The sequence below is a fragment of the Leptinotarsa decemlineata genome, unplaced genomic scaffold (genome assembly GCF_025532065.1).
Source record: "Leptinotarsa decemlineata unplaced genomic scaffold, Ldec_3_MD MMD2_tig00001719_RagTag_RagTag, whole genome shotgun sequence".
NCBI lineage: Eukaryota > Metazoa > Arthropoda > Insecta > Coleoptera > Chrysomelidae > Leptinotarsa > Leptinotarsa decemlineata.
Window position 1 is genome coordinate 5644126 of NW_027412569.1, and position 25237 is coordinate 5669362.

The following is a 25237-nucleotide window of genomic DNA, read 5'->3' on the forward strand; positions in this document are numbered from 1 at the left end:
GTGGAAATTGAGTATAGTTCTTTCATTATTGATTTTTGTTGATATTTCATTATTATGTTGTTAACTAGAGTGGTAGGTATTTTGCCTTCCCCTTCCCCTGACTTCCCCTGATTAAAAACATATTAGATAGACATAATACTAACCGATATGTCAACAGTGAACTCTGTGAACTGTTCAACACGTGTTTAAAACAAAACTATTTTAAATTTAATAATACATTTTATATACAGAACTCAGGCCTACCGATGGGATCACCGATAAGTCCGTTACTAGCTGATATATTCCTAAACAATTTAGAGACTAATCTAATTTTGAATAACTGTCTTTCCCATAAACATATTGTGTTCTGGTTTAGATGTGTAGATGACATATTAGTAGGCTTCGATGGTTCAACTAGACAAATATCTCATTACTTGAAATTCCTCAATAGTCTACACGATAAGATCAAATTCACCGTAGAGATAGAAGAGAACAATGAGATAAATTTTTTAGATCTGACAATATCCAAAAACAATGATAAACTCGACTTCAACATTTTCCGAAAAAACACATTCACTGACTTCACAATACCTTTTTACTCTTTTAACCCTATTTCACAGAAATTGTCTGCCTCCGAAGTGAAATCGCAATCATTAAACAAAATACCTACCACTCTAGTTAACAACATAATAATGAAATATCAACAATAATCAATAATGATAGAACTATACTCAATTTCCACAAGACCAGAACACAAATATGTTAGTATCAATTATGCTGGTAGAATCTCCGAGAATATTAAAAATTATCTCTCAAAATTCAATTTACAAACATCCAACGGAAATTTAGGAAACATATTATTTAATGCCAAACCTAAATTAGAGAAAGGGAAGAGATCTGGTATATATCAAATAGAATGTGGTGAATGCCCTGCCATATATACAGGCCAAACTGGGAGAAATTTTGATACAAGGTACCACGAACATGTCATTTCGGATAAAAAATCATTAATGTACGAACATCTTCAAAATTCGAAACATAAAATAGATAAAGATAATTTAAAGATCCTACACACATGCGAAAAAGGGAAAATGATGAATCTGTTGGAATCTATGGAAATAAACAGGTCAAAGAAAAATCCCAATTCTATTGTCCTCAACGAACAACTTGATTTAAATAATAGCCCTCTCCTGAACCTACAATCCAGATCCCAATACCTATATTATATTGAAAGCTTTGTTATGTTCATGGATTTTACAGGTATATGAAACGCAGGTACCGGGTATCAGGTATATCAAATCATTTATGATAGAATAAGCAACATAGGTATAAATTACTCAGATTTAAATGTAATCAGTTAGTTTTGAAAATGGTGTAATAGCCGAAACCGGTCAACAATAAAGAAATATAGTGGAAAATAGACAAAAGTGTGTTTTTGTAGTGTATCCTCAGTGTATATTGTTTAAAGAAATGGCCATTGATATTTTCCGATTCCGGAGAGGGAGCCTGAAAATCAGCTACCAAGCCCAAGGCAGCAGGAGCGGCAAAGGAGGGTGAAATAAGGCAGCAGGCGCGCGTGTTTATAAAAAAATACTTTTCTCAAATGAAGAAATACATGTTAAGTAAGTTCGAATTATATCAAGCAGGTTACGTACAGCGACATCTGCCCGCGAAAAGATTAAGCGATAATGTTGTTATATCAAGGAGGTTACCCACAGCGCCATCTGCCCACGAATAGATCAAGCAATAATGTCAATAATTCTGTCAAATACAGATCCTGATATGAAATGAAAAGGAGAGTTACAAACAAACATACATACAGGTGAACCTAATATAAAGCGTGTAAAAATCACCGGTTCTGGCTTTTCTTCAAGTTCTTCTACGTAGTGGTTTGTTTTATGTCTAGCTTTAGAGTTAATTTTACCGTACTGAAGCTAAGATAAATCATCCTCCCTGCGATCTGCAGCTCAATCTGTTATAAATTACGGAGGAACAATTGACCTACGATCTCGCGAATAATATTCGCATTACGTGTTTTATCTACGATGGCGCAACATGATCTACCCGACATAATAATATAATTCACCGGATTTCATGAACGGCGTAATAACTTCCAAGAATTTATGACGTGCTACTCCCGAAACAGATGACGAGCAGTTTTTCAAGATTATTAAGACGTCGTAGTTTACCCTAGACTTTCCATCCATCCCTGTTATCGATGTTATGTGATGTAACTTCAACTTGAAACATTTCTGCAAATAAATATAGTTTAAAAAACACGCTTTCAAAGAACATCGAACTATAAAATTAAACATATTTTTTTACTAAGCATAAAACAATAACGAACGAAAAATACTATTATTATTATGAAAAAATCGACGGGCGCTTGATATACAAAAAATATGGCAGAAAGCGCCCATGCTTTTTTCACAATAGTAATAGTATTTTTCGTTAGTTATTGTTTTAAGCTTATTAAAAAAAAATAACTTTTTAGTTCGACGTTCTTTAAAAGCGTGTTTTTTAATCTATTTAAACTTAATTTATTTTATCTAAACTTTGGAATCAATTAGCCGTATATTGTTTAGAAAAATGGCCATTGATATTTTCCGATTCCGGAGTAGGAGCCTGAAAATTAGCTACCAAGCCCAAGACAGCAGGCACGCAAAGTAGGGTTACAAATAAGGCAGCAGGCACGCGTGTTAATAAAAAAATACTTTTTTCAAATGAAGAAATACATGTAAAGTAAATTAACATTATATCAAGTAGATTACGTACAGCGCCATCTGCCCGCGACTAGATCAAGCAATAATGTCGATAATTCTGTCAAATACAGATCCCGAACTTGAGAGTTACAAACAAACAAACAAACATACATACAGGCAAAGCTAATAAAAGCGTGTTAAAAAAATAGTGCTGAAGAAAAGTCCTTATGCGCTCTCGGCAAGTGTGAAAATCAGACTAAACAATTTTTTAGAAATTCTATGATATTATTCACTTGTTTTAATATAAAAACACTATTGTTATCAAAGAAAAGAATAAAAGAGTAGATATATTCACAAAGATGTTTCACAAAGAATACCTAATTAATGGAGATCATCACTAGCACGCTATATTCATCACAAAACTGCACACTTCGCTTCTGCAAGACACATCCCCGTCCACATTACCAACTCCACCATCGCCCCCACCTCCGGGTTTCCCCTCCACTTGTCCAGGGACATAAAGACAAGAATAGAACCGATGGACCAGCAGTTCCAAGAAGATGATCACTTGGTGATCGAAACACGTGTCGAATTGTTAAAATAACGGTTTGGTGTTGGGAAAAAACTCCAGTAATATTCACAAGTTCCAAGCGATTGAACAAAGGAGGCACGTACAAATCCTTTCACTAGATCTCGAAGGTTTTTGATCGCGAAGGGTACGAAGGCCTTCTACATAAGATGATCAGATTCAACCTCCCACTGGGACCAGTCAAAGGAATAGGGACCCACCTGATGGACCGAACGTCCATTAGGCAAATCCGCTTTCCTATAAGACAGATAGAGGCTGGAGTGCCGCAGGTAGCAGTCTTCTCCACCACTCTATATAACTCTTACGTCAAAGATCGCCCAAGAACTAACCACGTTATGGTATATCTGTATGCAGATGACACCGCCCTAATGTATTACGACGAATCTACGACGAAAAAATTGGGTTTTGAGTACCTGCAGACTGCAATAGCAGATCTAGAAACATGGTTTCTGGACTGGAAAATCCGAGTAGACCCTGTAAAAACTCAAGAGATAGCGCTGGGTAGGAAACGCAACCACCCGTAGTTGAGAGTCAATATGGGAGGCCAATACATCGCCTGGATCCCCCAGATAGTGTATCTGGGTCTAACTATAGACCGAAGACTTACCTGGCCTCAAAATATACAAGCAGTGAAGACTAAGGCGAATGCGAGGATACCTCAGCTATATCCTTTCATCAACCGAAAAAGCAAGCTTAGTCTTAAGAACGAAGTTTTACTATAGAAAACAAGGTTCAAACCAGTGATAAAGTACGCCTCGGGAATATGAGGCCTTGCAGCAAAACACAAGAAGACATCCTGGAACGGGTCCAGAATGAGGGGATCTAAATCTGCCTACCATACGGCAGGGTATACAGACTCGAAATCGTGGAGTTTTCAAAATTGCCTGAACTCATGAAAATCCTTCAGTCGGGGCCGCGGTAGACAACGCTATCAACGACCCTTCCCGATTTGAAAGGCCTCGTATATCCGCAAAGTAAGATTACTAGTAGTGACCTTGAAAGCTATAGAGATGAAAGGCGGCAAGAATCCGGATTATCGACCGTGAATCACACAAATCCTGTTAACAAGCAGCAAGGTTGAAAGAGTTTGGGAGTTAGACTCAAACTTGGTTGAACAGAAGACGAGTAGGCAGATAGAGATCCTTGCGGAGACCAGCAATGAGACCTGGTATAGGCATATTGAGGCCCCGGCGTCAAGTTTGAAAATCCTTGCAGCGTGTCACTACGTAGGCAGATCGAGATCTCAAAGATAATGGCTGGATGAAAACACATAACGTATTTGAGAAACACTTAATTGTGCCATACAAAAACGCAACACGTATTTCGCTTTACAGTAGCTTCTTCAGGCGAGTATATTATAGACGCAATACTTGTCTATAGAATATTCACTCCTGAAGAGGCTATTGTATAGCGAAACACGTGTTATATATAAATAAATTTATGGCGTTTATTGAGTTGTCTCAAAGAAGAATACCATAAACTAGTATAAGACTAGAGAGCTTACGAAGTGCATTGATTTACGTGGCTGGATCCGTTTAACCCAACATCAATGATTATATCGGACACTTTTGAATAAACATTAACACCTTCGAGACTTTCCTATCTCTCTCTTTGTATGGACGATGCTTCCCTCTCGGGCGCATTTTACCAATTTTCTTCTGTCAAAAGTTGACAGAAGCTTTTGTGGGGGACGCAGCTGCCACCCCCAGTTTTACCCGCAAATGTTTTATATACAAAAAACGTCGTTGTTTTGAAGTTCGTCACTTCTTCGGGCGGCTACATACGTGTTTATCCGAACCACCCCGGCCTGGATACCGGCGTGAATGAAGGAGGCCCTTACCTCACATTTGTTAAAAATTTTCACATATAGATTGCTTTCCCTCGATGGACGATCACAACACAAAAAGGAGCCCCGCGATAGCACATGACATCCACATGCCTTCTTTGTGGACGGCATGTTTTTGGACGACCAGTGTGTCCAACTGATTCATTCTTCCTGAAAACACTATTTCGACCATATTTTGTATGAAACTTCTAAACTGCGGCCGCTAAACGTTCATTGTTTCTGAAATAGTGTTCCACAATGAAGACACGTTGTTCTATCGTATAACGCTCCATTTTCACTAACCCTGGGCTGTCATCTGGCAAATTGTTTTTTAGGGTTGCGAGAGCTTTTACTGCACAAATGGTGGCAAATTTAAATCTTGGATAAATTTTGGGACTCCCTTTACAAACTGGCCTACAATTTAAATAGAGGCGGACCGCGGTCCGTTTGCGGACCGCGAAAGGTCGAACCTTAGACCGCCAAATATTGTAATGTGTTATATACCAAGTATAAATTAATACGTAGATAAGGTATGCTATACCTTTACTAATTAAAGTAATATTTTTAGGTCACATAGATTTCAACTAAGTATGTACGTACTTATTTTACAAGTACCTACAACTGATATGGTTTTATTAATTTCATATCTACCCTGTGTGTCTGTGCGTGCTTACGTCACGAGCAGACTGTCAGTCGCAGCGCAAACCGCGGAGCACCATTCATTTGTTTTGTGATTTTTCAGGTTTTCGTAATATTTTCATACCTATGCTAATATGGATCCTAAGAAGCGTAAAGTGAACAGTGAAAATAGGTGGTTTCTGGCAGAATGGACTGAACACTATTGTTTTGCGCTGCCTGATAGGCCTCAAGCGGTTCCAGTGTTCCTTATATGCAATAAAACTGTCGCTATTGTTAAGAGTGGCAATTTGAAGCAACACTACGAAACCACTCATCAGCAAATTTCACAAAAACTTTCCTCTTAAGGTGCGTATTCACTAAAAAAGCGAGCACGAGCGAGCATGAGCGAGCATTCGTGTATGTTTGCTCGTGTTCGCTCAAGTTTTGTAAACGCATGTAAAAAACGAGTTTTGAAGATTAAAATCCCGTTCACACTAAACGACCGCGAACAAGTATTTTCTTTGATGTACCGCCTTCTTCTCGATCTTTTCTGAACGCGAACAAGCATACGTTCGCTCGCTCGTTAGCCCGTACTCACCAGACGATTATTATTGATGCAGAATTCTCGTTCACTCTTGTTCACTCGTGCTCGCTTTTTTGGTGAATACGCACCTGTAGCAGTGAGGCTCGTAAAGAAAAACTTTATGCATATCTCAGTTCTTACAAAAAAAGAACTAAATTACTAGTTCGCTGCACGAGCGGACAAGAAAAATCCACAGAAGCAGTGAAGGAAAGTATGTTGGAAGTATTCACGGCACTTTTTGGAGAAAAAAATATGATGTCGCTGCATTTCAAAGTATTCCATTATCAGCGAGAAGTAATACAAAAAAACAGAAATTTTAGCTGCTGATATTAAAAAGACTCTTCTTGAACTCCTGAAAAAAGGCACCTTGCTACTCCATAGCACTTGATGAATCATGTGACATTGTTGACGATGAACAAATGTCTATTTTCGTGAGATTTCTTGATATTGAGTGTCAGATTTTTAGAGAAGAGTTGCTAGCAATATTGCCGTTAAAAGGAGACACTCGAGGAGAAGATTTATTCAAAGTCATTGATGAGTTTATTACTAAATCTAACATCAGTTATGATAAAATGGTGTCGCTTTCAACTGACGGGGCCCCAGCAATGATGGGCAAAGAAAAAGGTGTAGTACAGAGAATCAGGGATAAAAACTCGGGTCTAATATCGTACCAGTGCACAATTCACCGGGCAGCCCTTTGTGGAAAACTTAGTGCTACACTGAAAGAAGTAATGGACAGCTGGGTCAAGTTGAGGAATTTTATGTGGTCTCATTCTGCTCTTCAGCACCGGAGTTTCTTTCTGGATGTGATTCAACGTATTCTGACTTACTGCAACACAACAATGTTCGTTGGCTAAGTAAAGGTCAAGTTATTGAACGTTTCTGGCTGATAAAAAAAGTAACCTCCTTCCTGCAAAACTTAGATACGGAGGAAGCCAGAAAGCACTTTGAGTTCATAACAAACAAGCGTAATATGCTGGTCGTGGCATTTATAAAAGATATTTTGAAATTTTTAAATGCGCTTAACACAGAATTTAAAAGAAATGGAAATTTAATATGTGATCAGATACAAAGCGTGTTTGCTTTTCGTCGCAAGCTGAAAAATATATTGCAAGACAAGAATGTATTCATATTCCGACAATTCTTTAATATAAAAAGAACTCTGAAGAAGACATTGCCGTGTTTATGAAATTTCTGGCCGATCTTAGAAACGAATTTGCTACAAAATTCCAAGACTTTGCAGAGATGGACAAGCTATCAGTTTCTTAAATCGCCATTTGAGGTCGATGTAGCTGCCAGGTTGTTCAATCTGTCAAAGGCATCACTTCAAACAGAGATAATTGATTTGCAAGAAGATATGTATTTGCTAATGTATAATGTATAAAACGGAATCTACTGAAGAATTTTTGGTCAAACATGTTCCAGAAAAATATGAAAATTGCAAGAAACTACCTGTAAATTTAGCCACTATGTTTGACTCGACATAAGTATGTGAAACGTATTTCGCAAAGATGAATTTTTTGACAAATGAATATTGTTCGAGATTAACGAATGCCCACCTAGAAGACACACTTCTAATTTGCTGTTCCTCTTGAGAACCAAACTATAAAAAACTGGCTCAAAACGGATGGTGTGATTTCTCACATTAATTTTAGGTCTTGTTTTTTATAATTCAGAGTTCGATTTGAAACCAAAATAATACATAGGTAACACTCAATATTTATCAGTTGTTTTCTCTGGACCTCGTCAAAATTTTCCCGCAGTATCCAGACCCGGGTTTAGAGTTACTTTTTAAAAATTGATTGCTTCCTTCCTTTCTTTGTAAGATACCCACATTTTTTGTATGAAAATAGGGATTTAAAAAGCTGAAAGCGTTCTTTCCCAAAAGCTGTAGGTTTATTTCATAAACTGTTTTTTGTTTTTTTGCCCGAGCCATGAAGTACACTACTATGCAGTAGGTTCCTGACCAATAAAAATAAAACAGTAAAAATGAACTAAAGTCTATCCAAATCCAAGATAGAGTAAAACAAAACAAAACGGAAGCGTGATGTTCACGTGATCGCCCAGTGTCAGATGGAAAGGGCAGCGTTCATTGGTGAATTCGCCTTCTTGGTACGAGTTCGGTTCCAGCACAGGGTTGTAATCAGTCGTTTGCGTGTTTGTGTGGCGTGCGTTATAGTATATAGTTTAAAATTGTTTTCCAAGATGTCCAGTACAGACAGTGCTGATGACACTGTGAGCTACCCTCTGAGTCCAGCCAGGAAGCGATCCAAAAAAAGACATTTGAGTGTTGAGATGATAAAAGTGATTTTAAATGTGTTCAAGAAAGAGATGGAAGAAATTGAGACATCGACTGTCGACGAAGTCGTATCGAAAGTTTCCGATAAAATTGAAGTGTGTTGCGCTTCGATTTACAATGTTTTACGGGAATATAAACAAAATCATACATTTTCCAAACCGAATACAAATCAGAATCGTTAAACCATTATAAAATCAATAGATGATGCTGATAAACATGCAATCAGGAGGAAAGTGCATGAGTACTTTTTCAGAAATGAAATACCCACGATAGACAAAGTACTCACAGAAATAAATGAAGATGTTTTATTGCCAAGTTTTAAGCGGTCAACATTCCATAAAGAATTGAAACATTTGAATTTTGTATGGAAAAAACAAGGGCGCAATAGTTTATTATTGGATAGAGAGGAAATTGTGATATGGAGGAGAGAGTATTTGACCAAAATTAAATATTATAGGGAACAACAGAGAACATTTTATTATATGGATGAAACCTGGGTTAATGCTGGTCATACTACCCCTAAAGTATGGGTCGATGAAACTGTAACCTCATCTAGGAGGGCCTTTCTAGATGGACTATCCACCGGATTAACAAATCCATCAGGTAAACTTATATTTATATCAAGACCTGCCTCAATCTCAATATATAAAAAGTAACCCTCGTATTTGTTTTATTTACTTACATACCTCTTCATGATTTCAGGTAAAGGAAAACGGCTTATTATTTGTCACATCGGCAATGAGAATGGGTTTGTTGCTGAAGGGCTGTGGTGTTTCGAGCCGAAGAAAACTGGAGTGAATCTTTCGAACAGTGGTTTTCCAAAGTTCTACCCCATCTGGAGTATAATGCTGTGATTGTAATGGACAATGCACCTTATCATTCGTGACGGTTACAGAAGATTCCGACAACCTCTTCAAAGAAGGTTGAAATCAAAATTGGCTGCGATCAAAAAATATTAGCTTTGAAGACTCAATGCTAAGAGTACACCTACTAAAAATTGTCAAGGAGCGCAAGCTTGAATACCAAAAATATATAGTCGATGAGATGGCAGCAGGCCAAAACAAAATTGTCCTTCGCCTGCCTCCATACCACTGCGAGCTCAATCCCATCGAGTTAATATGGGTGGACGTTCAAATTTGCAGATCTCAAAGTACTTTTTGATGAGGCTTTGAAAAGAGTCACAGCGGAGAAATTCAGATTGGTGAGGATGACACTACTGATGAAGAGACAAATTCATCCAGTTGAATAATTTTCCTCAATATTCCTTTTGATTTTACATAAAATAAAAATTATCAATAAAGAAATAATTACGTCTCTTTTCATATAATGCTTGAGTGCGCTGTGAAAAATACAATGAAAATATTTTTATATTACACATATTATCTGCATTTTTCCCGTTAAACTGCAAAACTTGTGCATTTCACTCGTTATTATAAAAAAGTTTTCCTAAGTATGTATCACGTGCGTAGGGCATGTCAATGTTTACATCCACTCTATCTTGGATTTGAATTTGCTTTAGTACGACGGGGGTCCCAGAAGTACCCCTCCTGACCCAGAGATGGCGGTAGTTGTTTGAAAAATATCAATATATTAGAAAGTACACAATATATTATCGGTATCGAACTTATTGAATGTTGAAAAATTAATACATTTTTTCCAAAAATGTTGGGCCGGGTACTTCTGAAACCAACCTTATACTTATAAAATGAAATAAATTGTGCGACTTCAAAAACGTTCAAAAACGTTCCGTTGTTCGGGTGGGTGTTCAAAGTATGAATATTAAATGAAGTTAATCACAAACAAGCCATTTTTCTCAGCAAACGAGCGCAATTTTCTCTCAAATTATATCAATCGTGGTTATATTCTCTGTAAACGACTACAAGACACGCTTCATCAACCCCGAAGAAAATGTAGAAGCTCAATGATCATGGATTTTTCATTGGCTTTATTTTGGGCGAACGAGTCGTTAACACGATAACTCTAATACGCTGGGTTAATGTGGCGTGACCTTAACTTTCATTCGGCTTTCGTGCGCTTTGATTCCCTTCGAAGTTTGAATCCTGGCGCGGTCACGAAATCAGGGGGTAAACGTTCGAATTTGATGTTTTGTTCGATGAATATTCGCCGATGGGGAATCACGGAAATCGCGCGGGAAATCATGGAAGTTAGAAGCGAATGGATATGAGCTTTTTTATGCCGATTTGAGATATGCGTTTAACGTATCACCATTCCAATTGCCCTCAATGAAAAAGGGACCAATGACATGGTTTCCTACAATCCTTACCCAAACATTAATCTTTTGAGGGTATTACGTGTGTTCTTCTCTCATCCAGTGAGGATTTTCCGTTGAATAATAGCGACAATTTTGCCGATTATCATGACCGTTAAGAGACAAAGTACACTCATCAGAAAACATAACGTTTTCTAATTGAATCTTATTGTTATCCAACATGTACATTATTTGCTGACAAAAATAAGTTCTTCTATCAAAATCGTCTTCCATGAGCTTCTGAGTGGGTATCATTTTATATAGCACGATGCCCACGATGCAAAATGATGTGAGTGGTTGTAAGTAAGGGTTAAAAGTGAAAAGAAAAAAAAAATAATCGAGCGCGTCAGATTTTCTAAGGGGATGTTAAGTGCAACAAAAAAAAAAGCTCTCATTCAATAATCTGACGATTTCGATCTGACGCAAACTCGCGGCCATTATTATAATATGCAGAAAAAAATTGCCATTTTGAAATACTCAAGCGCATCAGATTAAGATATATATGGTTCATCTTCATGTTTTAGACGTACTGTCTCATAATCTGACGATTATCTAGAGGGATTCGCTTAATCTGACAAAAACAATATTTAAAAAAAAAAATTCAATTCATTGAACTTAATTAACTGAAAAGCTCAGGAAATATCATGCAAATAAATAAGTGTATGTTTTTTAAGTAGAATACTTGTATTTATAAGAAAATAATTTTTTTAATGCTCAAAAAAATTTAATTTTTTATAATCAATTGATTAATTAATGAAGAAAAGAGAAAAGAAACTTTCTATGTTTATTTGTAACTAACGTTATTACTGCAGGTTCGTCCTATAAGGACATTTTCAAACGTCCTTATAGTACGGAACTGCAGTAACGTTAGTTACAAATGAAAGTGGTAAAAACATAGAAAGTTTAATTTCTCTTTTCTTCCTTATGATTTCCTACCACGTAGTAACGGCTACATCCATCAAATAATAGATTAATTAATCTTCATCTTCATCACGAACGAGTCTCTGTGATTAGCTGTGATGGCGTCATGGCAACAGAATTCATTGTGGGGACGGAGTGAGAGAGTAATAGATACAGAAAAAGTGAATAGAGAATAGAGGAATAGAAACTCGGAGAGGGAAATATACGTATCACAGAGCTGCAGGCATTAAACTTTATCGACGAATTTTTGTTATTTCGGCTTGCGGAAATCGTCAGATTATATATTTTTCGTTATCCTTGAATTATTTCCTTCAAAATAAAAAAAATTAGCTACGCTCGAGAGTGTCGAAATGACGTTATTTTTTTACAACTTTGCTGCCCTCCCCTTTCTTTACGTCACTCTCAAATTGTCAGATTACTGGAATATACACTTTTAAGCAGGTGATTAACTCACCCTACCTTAATCTGACGCGCTCGAGAATTTCTGATGATCAATTTTTTTTTACTAATCTGATCCTTTATCCCTCACAGGCGGCCTTATATATGGGGCTCATATTTGGTGGAGGTACTTAACCAGTTACAAGGTATCACCCTGTATATTAATCTGCCGCGCTTTAGTAAATACCGAAATCCCCGCTTGGGCTCCCCTATTAATAGGGATGCATTTTATTTCCTTTTAATATGTTTAATATCGATGTATGGCTAACAATGAATGTATTGGATGCCTGTCTACTCGATGTATATGGGTTTTCCTCAAACTCAAGTATCACATCTAATTTGGGTTCATCACTCACTGCACTAGCAGTTGCTTTTTTTATCTTCTCCACACGACCAAGCTCTCGAAACTGCTTCCCTATTTTGCTTATTGTTGCTTGAGATATGGGCGGTAAATTAGGAAATTTCTCATGAAATAGGCGAGCTACTTCCTATTGTGTTCGGGTTTTATCTCCGTAACCAATCATTTGTAAAACTGTTATTTTATGCATTTTCGTTATGTAACCATTTGTCAGACTTGAAGTTAACGAACTTTAAACTTAAATTAAAATACTGACAATTAATGTTGTAATGTACAAAACAAGTTGACAAGGCGATTTAAACTACCGTTGCCACGGAAATTATTTACAGTTTTTTAAAAGATACCATCTGAAAGGAACACTGCTATAGTTTTTGCTCACTTTCTTATTAGCAATACCTCAACATGAAATAAGTTTTGAGTATATTGCAATAAGTCTTGGGTGGTATTTAGCCAAAAGTGTTTTTATTCATTACATTCAAATGTATTTTATCGAATTTTGGTAACAACATAATATCAATTTATTTTATCTTAACTGTTGTAATAAACTTGAAACCAATAACATTTTCGAATAGAGAATGAAGAGACTTTTCAAACAATATATCACATAAATTTGATGTGTTTCGGGATTTTGTTATAATAGGTACGCAACCGAAATAATGAATTTATTCCATTTGACTTTTACACACTGTATCTTGGAGTAAATTGACTGAAAATGCAGCTGCAGCCACAGCCAATGTGATTTGAACAAAACGAAATGTAAGAAGTGGGATTCTCGGGAATTTAAACTCAGTATCCCTGAGTAAAGTCAGGCTTCGGTAAAACAAAAAATGTGACTCTTCGCACAAAAACTACTTCGTAGATAAACCGCAGTCATCAACCTCTACGTATAAAAATTTCGCATGCAGCCATTCCACCCCGAAGCCGGAGACATCTACAGCCTACGTAGACGGACATCTACGTCAACTTACCCTGCTCAGAGTCAGCATCATCGTAGCAGGATGATGGACGCCGGGATCCGGGCCGGAGAGGGAGAAATTCCTTGCAGATTCACACACGCGAATTGGAACAGGACGCGCGGAAGTCTACCCCGTCGACGAAGACCGATCTCGGGGGGTTGCGCGACGAGGATGCGCTCCAGGCCAGGATTCCCGGTTTCTGAATGACGTCATACCGGTATGCGATACGAGGGATGAAGAATGAACTCGGAGGGAATTTGATTGCGAACGAATTTTCATGAATCTCCGAAGCGACAACGCGTTGAACTGTAAGTGGGAGTTTTTATTGAATGTGAGCTTATTGGATAGCACGGAGAAAAGGTCCTGGTGTCAATCAACAAAAAAATGATGGATTAATTTCTGTTTTGACAGTTATTTCTTAGGAGACGGAATTATTTCTTGTTTTTTGAAAATTTTGTTTTCCTCGATGATGAACATTAAATAACCATACTCATTTTATTCATCGGAACTCAGAATCTTGGTTTATGTTTGAAAAACACACAATCTCTTTAATACAAGGAGATTGCGGTTTGCTGCATTTCTCGGTATTGAAGGAGCATTTGACAATGCACTACCTAAATCTATAGGATCATCTCTGGCTAGTAAGGGTATAGAATCGACCATAACTGGCTGGATTTATGCCATGCTGGTAAACAGAACTGCAACTACAACTCTTCAAAGCGAGGCCATTAGGTTCAAGGTCACCAGAGGCTACCCTCAAGAGTGCGTACTATCTCCCCTTCTGTGGTTGCTCCTGATGGATAGTCTGCTTGATGCCCTCGACAGAAGAAAAGTAGATCTGCATGCTTATGCAGATGACCTTGTCATCTTGGCAAGGTCCACGCCGGGAAGGGTAGCTTGTAATATCCTCCAAAGCAAGATAGACGTTGTTCACAGTTGGTGCCTGAGGGAGCAGATGTATGTCAACCCCATCAAAACTGTGATAATCCCCTTCACCAGGAGCAGAAAATTGGACGATTTAACGCCACTTTCTCCCAATGCTGAAGTAATTCCATTTGGAACGGAGGTGAAACATCTTGTCCTTATTAAAAAACTCATCTGGAACCATCACTTGGAAAAAGCTTTACACAAAGCCTGACTGTCCCTATGGGCATGTCGAAGGATTTGTGGTAAAACTTGGGGTTTAGGTCCCAAACAGATCCATTGGATTTATGTGAAGATTGTCAGACCAATGATCACTTATAGTACAATGGACTATTCCTATTCAGTGTTGCCACTATAAAATTTTCGGGTCTAAATCGACTGACATTTTCTAGGTAGAATTTTCAATTTTATAGATTTCTGGATTTTCTTGGATATATGAATCGAAGTATTAAAGTTGATATGGACAAAAATAAAAAATCCTAGGGAATTTTAAGTTTGTACGTTGTTTATTAGTGGTATTTCTGTTATTTTACCGTCACATGTCATACACCATATAAAATTTTATTGTTGTATTCACTTATTGTTTATAGCAGGGGAGCCCACGATGCAAAATGGGGATTTACTTGAGCGTCATTGAGACATATTAGGTTGCAAAGCTTAGATGATAAGAAGAAAAAAATGTTATATAATATATACCTTTTCATCGGTGGGGGAAGCGGCTATAGATTTTTAAATATGTAAAAAAATACTGTTGCATGGACATACTCGAGCGCGTCAGATATTGATAGTATCAATGTCCTACGTATTTTTAATAATGTTCGTATGTTATTCTGATCGTTTGCATGATGTGGGTTTTTGTACGTAACGGTTAAAAGTGAAAAGAAAAAAATAATCGAGCGCGTCAGATTTTCTAAGGGGATGTTAAGTGCAACAAAAAAAAGCTCTCATTCAATAATCCGACGATTTCGATCTGACGCAAACTCGCGGCCATTATTATAATATGCAAAAAAAAAAAGCCAGTTTGAAATACTCAAGCGCATCAGATTAAGATATATATGGTTCATCTTCATGTTTTAGACGTACTGTCTCATAATCTGACGATTATCTAGAGGGATTCGCTTAATCTGACAAAAAAAATTTTTTTTTTTTAATTTTTTCAATTCATTGAACTTAATTAATTGAAAAGCTCAGATCGCGTCAGATTTTCTAAGGGGGTGTTAAGTACAACAAAAAAATCTGACGATTTCGATCTGACGCAAACTTGCGGCCATTATTATAATGTGCAAAAAAATCGCCATTTTGAAATACTCAAGCGCGTCAGATTAAGACAAAAACAATATTGTTTTTAATTTTTTTTTAATTCATTGAACTTAATTAATTGAAAAGCTCAGGAAATAGCATGCAAATAAATAGGTGTATGGCGTCATGGCAACAGAATTCAGAGTGGGAACGGAGTGAGAGAGTAATAGATGGAGAAAAAGTGAATAGAGAATAGAGGAATATAAACTCGGGGAGGGAAATATAGGTATCACACAGCTGCACGCATTAAACTTTATCGACGAATTTTTGTTATTTCGGCTTGCGGAAAACATATATTTTTCGTTGTTCTCGAATTAATTCCTTCAAAATAAAAAAAAATAGCTACGCTCGAGAATGTTGAAATGACGTTATTTTTTTACAACTTTGCTGCCCTCCCCTTTCTTTACGTCACTCTCAAATTGTCAGATTACTGGAATATACACTTTTTAGCAGGTAATTAACTCACCCTACCTTAATCTGACGCGCTCGAGAATTTCTGATGATCATTTTTTTTTAATAATCTGTACCTTTATCCCTCACAGGCGGCCTTATATATGAGGCTCATATTTGGTGGAGGTACTTAACCGGGTACAAGGTATCCCCCTGTATATTAATCTGCCGCGCTTTAGTAAATCCCGAAATCCCCGCTTGGGCTCCTCTATTATTATAGAAAAAGTCTAACCATCTTTGGAGTTCTGAAACTGAATGGACTTCAATCAATAAATTATCTTTCAATAGGGCACCTGGAATATCCTCTGGTAATATTAATGGTATGGAAAAAGATATCATGCAACACCTACAGAATACACTATCAAAACGTAACTACTCGGCAAAAACAAACTGGACGCTGAAATACTATGTTTGTGACAACAGGTAAACATATCTAGGTAACAGGTTTCGAACAATTGAACAGCCTAAAAAGTAAAATTCCCTTTTCACTTCTAATACAACAAAACACTCTAACTTAAAATTCAACTATTTTCAATGGCGATGGGCGAGTGGATGGCAATCGAACACGCTACATCTAGAATGGCAGCGAACATTCGCGCGCTCTTAGCTACGTCACTGGTGGCCTACGTCAGGCTACCAGTGGCGGCCGGCGTTATTTTCTTTAAAGCATGATTTACAACAATATTAAGAGACTGAACACGAAAACTACAACTAGTAGTATGAACACGCTTTATGAAACTGTTGTATAGTGAAACATGGTTTTCTAAACAGTTCAGTTAGTTTTGCTTAAAATAATTCATTTCGCCATCCCCAATTGACAAATTTGTTCAACCGATATAAAATTAATCTGAATCATTACCTTTTTGCGTAATGCTATATTTAGCGTAATGATAAATAGCATAAAGCCTTTCTCATGAATGAGGGTATCACACAAAAAGAATTTTCCAAATCCATTACAGCCAAAGATCAGCGTGTTCAAACAAACAAAAACTCTTTATTACATAATTATCGATAAAAATTATTATTTATTAGAATAAGGACATCATAAAACAACCTACAACCTTTTCGTTTTTGTGCTAATGCGTAGGCGCATACACATACTTCGATTCAACGATAGGAATGGAATAATACCCTGGAAAGGTCACGGGAGCTTAACAGATGGGCTTTGTGAGGAATTAATTCAATGATTTATTACCGCAGCTCGGGGATTTCTCTCTACCGTAGAACTTTCGTCAGAGACAAGAAAATGAAAATACGAGGAGGGGAAAAAAATACGCCAACGATCCGCTTCAGTTTGTAACAACTCATTTTGCAATGTAACAGTTATTTCAAATGAAAATAAGAACTTGGTAATTGGCTCTACTGTCACTGTCAAAGGCAGAGAAAGAATTGTTAATTAACGGTATGCGTATGAAGGGTACGCGCATCATCAAACTCGGTTTGATATTATTTTCGTCTACTTAGTTGAAATAAATAAGCTGGATCTGGAAATGCTAAGGCATTGTCAACAATGTCTGATGATTTAGATATCCGTGGTGTGACAGGGAGAAGGCGACATCTAGGTTTAATAATTTGAACATAAAACTCAAGGAAAACATTGATTATTTCCATAACAAATCACGGTTGCATAATATTCACATATTAATTAATTATTTTTTTAAGTATTAAAATATTCGGTTACCCAAATGTAAAAGTTAGCCAATCATTAAAACTGACAGGTAAATCCAAAGAGGTATTGTTCATTGATCCAGTGCAACATGAAAATGTGTCCATGCTTGGCTTTTAGTTAACCAATCGGCAATGTTTTTGATACTTCGACAGAGAGGATTTTACTCTATAAATATAAAAAATAATGCATATATAACCTATTCTGAATACCACAGGTGAGAAGTTGTAAACAAATATTAGTTATATTTCATCTCAGAAAATTATCAGAGGTTATCAAGTTCCTCAAGAATAAATATTAGATGCTCATCATAATGACAGACTGTGGAAACGAAAATGATTGCACTCACACCATTTATCTAGAACATTCGTTGAAAATTTTAGAGATAATCTCACTTGGGGGGGGGGGGGTCAGAATTTTGACAGAGAGCAAATACTTTTCCCTTCGCCATACAATATTACATGAGTGACCCTGAAAAATGTTTCACCTTTGAATATCAGATTATATCGTATTATCTACAAAATAACGCACTATTTTCGTTGATATTATTTCATTAGAATATCAAATTTACTATTTCTTGACTTGAAGCGCCACCTTGCGGTTATGATCCCTCAAAAGTATTGAATACTTTTTTGTTTGTAAAAATGGTCGTACATGCTTTAAATATTTCATGATCGGCAACTCTGATAAGTGGCATATACTAGTAAGAAGTTGACTGTAATTTAGTTGTAAAACTGTAAATGAAACAATTTACTATTTTGGTCTTTTTACATCTATTATTAGTGCACTTGAGTTTTATTGTTCAACCTATGACAATGAGTATTTCAATTAAAAACAATAAACGCATTGGTAGTTTGCAATGTTACTTATTGTAGTAACAACACAAAGAATAGTGAATCAACATTTCACAAATTTCCACGGGGTGAAAAAGTTTTTCTTTCTTTCAAAAAAAAATTAAATCCGTTTTTCCGTTAACCACCTGTCGCCCCCCTACGAATGACAACTCTCAGAAGTCGAAACTTGTGCGAGTTAAGAACTAACGAGGTCTTACCTTCTAACGTGTGATTCCTAACACTGGTTGGAAAAATCGATCGCCTGCGGCTTGGACACCCACATTTTCCCATTTCGAAGAAAAATACAAGTTTCAATAATGACTGTGATGACACTACCATCTTGCAAACCAAGTTCCAAAATGAATATGATTTTTGTGGAGCAGAAAAAGTTAATTAATTAATATATGACATAACAATTCAATCCAATATCTCTTGAATAAAATTCCAAATGTGTACTCTTTGTTTCGTAATATGAAATGTTTCCTAATTTCGGAAATAACCATCTAATCGATCACAAAAACAAATTGGCAATGTCACACACACTGTCAGAACAACAAGAATACATGAAGAAGAAGAAAATTAAATTATGCAATATGGAGAAGTTTTACGGTGTTGCCAAGTTCATATCCAATGTTAGTAACGTCATGACTATCGTTTTTTACTCGATATAAAAAAACTACTGCACAAAAAAATTGTAAAAAATATAAAAAGAGGTACTATCATACATGTAGTTTTTCCAATATCAGTGTGTAGGTCCATTACAATCGCACTAATTACACGCATTCTTGTTTTATTTCATGTCAAATATCAGTGTCACCAATCATGAAACGCCTGAAACTGACTGAAACATGTACAACCATTTTTCGTGAATATGGTCTCCAATGATGCCAATGGGAAAATTGTCTCAATGATGCCAACCTAGTTTTTTTACGTGAAACGTTGGCAATTCAAAATCTACACTTCAATACTTGAATAGTGACTTATCCAACAGTGATTCCTGTAATACTGATTATAACTACCACAGGCTCAGAATATTTATTTATTTATTAATTTATTGAGAAAATACATCCAACAGGTCACATTCAAACTACAGGATTTAAAAAATGTAATTAATTCTTCAGGTTTTTTCTATTTCTTTTTGAGTTTTTTTGTTTATTTTCATTTCTTATCATTTGTTTTTACTCTGTGGTCATTTTCTCATTTATCTTGTATTTTAATTTGTTGTATTGTATTTTCATTCATGTTTTATTGCTTGATAGAATCGATATTTTAGCTATTTATTCTAATTTTATTTGTTCTTTCATAGATTTCAAATCATATTAAAATCATATTCGACAATGGAAGTCTAAGCTAGTAAAATTCACCATGAAACATCGTTAACCACTTTTAAATAAACATTGATTTATTATTGCCAATATAATGTTTAACGGAGAAGGAGACACTGAGTAACATACACATAACGAAACCTAATAGGAAAGTATTGTCTCCAATCCAACAAAATGCTTCAAAAGGAGTTATTTCAGATTTCAGTAGTAACTTTTTTCAGTTATTCAAAAAATGAATGATTGTGATTAGGTTCTAATAGATAAAATAAACCTAAAGTTATGTTGAAGTCAAATTTAAAAATTCCTCTTTCAAAACAGCTGACTGGCAGACTAATGTTAAGCTACCAGAACATTTCTAATGAATAAATAGTAGAAAATCGACAATAAACTCAAAATAACATTCACAATTATGTCAAAGTAAAACATTTTCAGATCCACTGTGGTTCTGCTACCAAGAATGTATATAAATAAAGGTGGGCTTTCTACTTCTTCATCATTCTCTAGAAAGCGGAAAACTTCAGAAGAGAGGATACAACCTGGAATCAAATAATAATCTGAAATAACTACTTTGAAATACAGGAAATAACTGTGCCTCGTTCAGTTTGTACCCCAAACATTCATAATGGAATTGAAACAGATTTCATACACATAAATGCCGAACATTTATAATATATGGAAGAGTATTGATGTAATGTTTTACTTACAAAAAAAACTTTCACACGAACCTCTCAAAATTACTGGTGAAAATACTAGTCTTCAATTTCCCATCACCACATATTCTGATAACTTTAAAAGACCTTTGATTTTATGTCACTGTAACAGTGACAATTCATAAAAAAACATCCATACAACTAATGAATTAAATTCCATCCATAGGAATTTCAATGTTCATATGATTGTTCATTTTTGCTGCATCTTTATTAAAAGTTTGACACTTTCTTTATAATTATAGTGGAGTAGAAAGCCTTGAAGTTTTTTTTTAACTGATCTCTTCTAAAAAAATACTTCCCTTTTAATTGTACACTGTATGTTTCTACCAAAATTTGAACTTAGGGCTGTGTAGTCTAGCCTCTATGTTGAGGTACATTCAATAACAAACTCGTTTATAAATCGGTAAGTAGGACCTAAAAATAACCATGAGAGGATACTATTTTGCGATCTCCAAGTATTTTGAAGCAAATATATGAAAAACAAAGTTGTATTTCAAAACTGTGAATATACAATCCAAAAATAGCACTTACCCTTTCCAGCTTTTGAAAATGTTCTCTCAAAAACGAAATGGGATTTGTTGGACGGCTGACGCATAATTGAACGATGCAGTCCTTAAGTATTTGTTGAATATTGTGATTTTGAACGTAAGCTTCGCACTCCCGAAGAGCTTGTTCTTCATCCATATTATTTGTTGCCATTTTATGAATATGAAATTTTCTATTGAATACTTCGATAACCGCACTTTTTCTATCACTAACAAGTCACTAAGTTACTTTTATTTACAAATCACTCCTTCGAACTTAAAGGAAGAAAAAGGAATCTCAAAAGTACAAAACAAAAATTTGACAATCAAATTTTTTATTTTGATCCTGTCAATTGTCAAATTTGAAGAGAAAGAGAACTGTTCTTAGAGATTAAAAACCTGAACACTAGATGATGCCAGGTATGTAAGGACCACGGAACCCATAATAATATCTTATGACTAAAACTTGCTTTTATGCCTTTATCATTGTCTATTATCATTGTCTGTGAATCTTTAGACAATAAAAATATTTAGACAATGCCTTTATTATTGTATATAGACTAACCCTATATACAAAACCTTTATGTTCAGTTATGTTGAACAAATCATGGCTGTACTTAGCCAAATGGGCATACGTAGATGTGAATACGATGAATACTCAGACAGAGAAAGCGATCATAGGCATGCCAATCTTATCCATTTGAGAGAAATACGAGCTAGTCCAATTTATACTACATATTCGGACATCTAGGTTAATAGTATCAATCGCAAACTCTAGAATAACATTGATTATTGCCATAAGAAATGGAAAATAATCCTCAGAATCGTTAAATCAATGAGAAATTCATATGTTAATCACTAATAAACACTTTGACAAAAATCATCTTTCTTCAAGAAAATAAAAAACTGGGTTATTATGTATGTGTGCATACTAGCACATTGGATAGAAGGTTGAAAATACTGAGAAAAAAGAATTATTGTATTTCATCTTAATAAATTTCCGATTAAGCTCTATATAGTTTGTCATAATTGAATATTCACGAACGTATTCAAAGAACACTTTATTCTGAGATTTTCACTAAAAGAGTTTACAAAAACGCAACACATGTTTCGCCATACAATGGCTTCTTCGGGCGTGTCTTAACTCCAATCGTAATCAAAGAATATTCATTGATTTATTATAGCAATAGTTAGAAACCAAACTGTGCTGCTTATTCACAACTGCACACACCACAATTATCTATATCATTTACAGGAGATGCCGATTTTAAAGGGGCACACCAAGAAATGAAGATACGTTAAATACTCTACATAACGTAAATATCACATAAATAATTTCAATGACGCATTATTCATCAATAATTTTTTTCTCTCATCTTCTCGTTCTTTGGTATATTGGTCAGTAATTTTATTTCACTTTTTAGTTCAGTTCGTAGTAAGGGTCTGAGTAGAAGAAGAGTTTTTCTCTTCCTGGTGTTGAAAAAAAAAACTGAACTTATCATCTTTCATTTACCTTGTTCTTTAGAACTGATATTAAAAATTGTTTATGGATTTGTGGTGAATATTAAACATATTATCATTATTATTATTAATTAATTAATTTCACGTGAATTTTACGTGATTTCGGATATTATTAATTTTCACACCACCACCATGTGGAATTTTCAAATAGTCATAAGATATAATTTCACGAACAGCCATCGTATCAAACAGAATAACGTAAAGCAATATGAAACATATGTGTTTTCCACAGAACTAATAATTATATAATAATGAGTTCCGTAATACGGATAAGCTATTTTCTGTTTGATGTCAACATTTGTTAGATACAGTAGCGTCCTCATCATTGAGTGAATTTTTTTCCCTAGTATTAATAAGGGTCGTAACATACCTAATTCTATAATCAGTCGAAAGGGTAGGGGAGCTGGTCTCCAAACCTGAAAGAATTCAAGATGACATTCTGGCCTAATTCTAAGGTTTAGAGAAGAAGAAATGATAGCGCGGTAAAAAGTGACAGTTCAACTGGAGAACAAATAATTTCAAAGTTTTCTATTATTTTTCCGATTATGAAGAAATCATTCAAGCTAAAATCGTCACAGGCAAGTAGTTGTGAATGATTTAGTTTTTTATAGTTCCTAAATATACAAATTTCGTTTCAGGCAAATAAAGGAAACCTAAAGATATCTTCTTTCTTTACTAAAGAGGTTAAGGATTCCCAGAATACTCAGTCCCCTCAAACTATTCAGATCTCTCACGAATCAAAAAATGAAGGAGTTACTGATACGAAATGTATTGTAAATGTCGATAGCGATGATGATTTCGTCGATAGACCTAACAGAACTCTCAAAAAATGTGTTCTAAACAAAGAGAATGTTTCAAGAGTTCTTAAACCAAGTCCTCAAGATGACAAAGTTAATAAGCCACCAAAAAAACGTAAAGTTTGTGAGTCAAGCAAAGAGGACCCTCCTCCAAAAAAAAGTAATATTCAGGACATGCCCTTGTCTCCAAATGCCCATCCTAGTACTAGCGAGAATATTTTTGATGGACCCATTACACCATCAAAACAAAATAATCAGGTCATTTTCGTCAAAAAACCCGAAAGTTTGCTAAGTACCGAAGCTTTGAAAGAATACCATACTCCAGAAAAGCAAAGAGAAAGGTTTTTGGATAAAATTCAGACACCGAGTCCTAGGAAACTTTTATTTAACGATTTTTCGGATACAAAACAGTCTTCAGAGGGCCTGCTCTCAAAAATTGATGAGTTGACAATACAATTGAAGAAAATTACTACTCCCAAAAAAACACCTAAAAAAACTACCCCCAAAAAAGAACACAATTCTCAATCAAAAAAAGAGAATGTTACCGATGTTACACCAAAAAAGGCAAAAAAAACACCGAAAAAATTGTTCGAGAAGTCTCCTGTTAATGTTGATTCATTCAATATTCAAGTAATCAAAGATTTTGTGAAAATAACTCTTAGCAAAAGTTCTGTGAAGTCATCAACGAATGAAACAGATGATGTAATTATTGTTAAAAGTTCTGAAAAGACCCAGAGTTCCATTTTGAAATATGTATCTCCAGTAGCCTCAACTAGGTGAGCTCACAAATTATTTTTTTAATTGGTAATAATTTTTATGTGTTAGATTAGGATACAAGATTTGGTAGAGAAGACTAATATAAAAACACTTTTGAACTAAATTTTGTTGATTTTTTTGGAAATTTAACATTCTACAATCTAAAAAATTAAATAAGTTATTGCTTTAGTTCACTTTGCTTTTTTAGATGAGAAACGTGATGTTCATCAGTAAACCTTTATTTAATGAATAATGAATGTTGTTGAAAGCAGCTAAGAAATGTATCAGTACTTACAATAACATTTCCAAAAGATATTGATTTGCTTTACCCCTGTGACATGAATTTGGAAATATGACAAATTTTGAGGATAGAAATGCAGCATACAGTTGGTTTCTTATTTCTTAATATAGAAGCAGATTTCGGTCCCTGAAACATTAAGACAAGTACTAGAATTCTTAACTTTTTTGATAGATTATTTGAAGTTTATAATGTAATAACATAGTTTTGCTACAAAAAAATATATTAAATTTGAATTTCCTTTATAAGGCAAATTATATACTCTTTTACTAGAAGTTAATTCATTGAAAACTAGTTGTAGATTTTTAAATTTCTCCAGGAAGATTTCTGTCCATTTCTCAGAACTGGATTAACAATTTCCCTTTGAACACATTGAATGTTTCATTTTTTTAAATCCAGATTATTGAAAGCCGCAACATGAAATACAGATTTTTTAATACATTTTTATTTTTAATTTAAATATGTATGTTATGAATGGTTTGTGTATTGAATTGATGAGTTTTCTGATACTTCATTATTCCGTTAAAATAGTCCACGGATAACTGATGATGCATTTTATACATCAATATTATTACTATATGGTATAAAAAGTAATTA

The 25237-nt window shown here is 35.2% G+C and overlaps 2 protein-coding genes across 3 annotated transcripts in view; one reads left to right on the forward strand and one right to left on the reverse strand.

Annotated features, from left to right (window-relative positions):
• The window catches only part of Pka-R1 (Protein kinase, cAMP-dependent, regulatory subunit type 1), a 174462-nt gene extending 152861 nt beyond the window's left edge, over positions 1-21601 (reverse strand). The window contains exon 1 of one of the 2 annotated variants that reach the window (XM_074176365.1): positions 21276-21601. In XM_074176365.1, the coding sequence (XP_074032466.1) occupies positions 21276-21443 (168 nt within the window). In that variant the 5' untranslated portion in view covers positions 21444-21601. Of the gene's footprint in view, positions 1-13549; positions 13586-21275 lie in introns of those variants that run through there. The other variant, XM_074176367.1, reaches the window with a different exon arrangement.
• A 1635-nt stretch (positions 21602-23236) lies between these two features.
• Dna2 (DNA replication helicase/nuclease 2) overlaps positions 23237-25237 on the forward strand; it is a 29342-nt gene continuing 27341 nt past the window's right edge. Inside the window, exons 1-2 of the mRNA XM_023158614.2 lie at positions 23237-23367; positions 23428-24362. Coding sequence (XP_023014382.2) covers positions 23335-23367; positions 23428-24362 — 968 coding nt within the window. The 5' untranslated portion in view covers positions 23237-23334. The remainder of the gene's footprint in view (positions 23368-23427; positions 24363-25237) is intronic.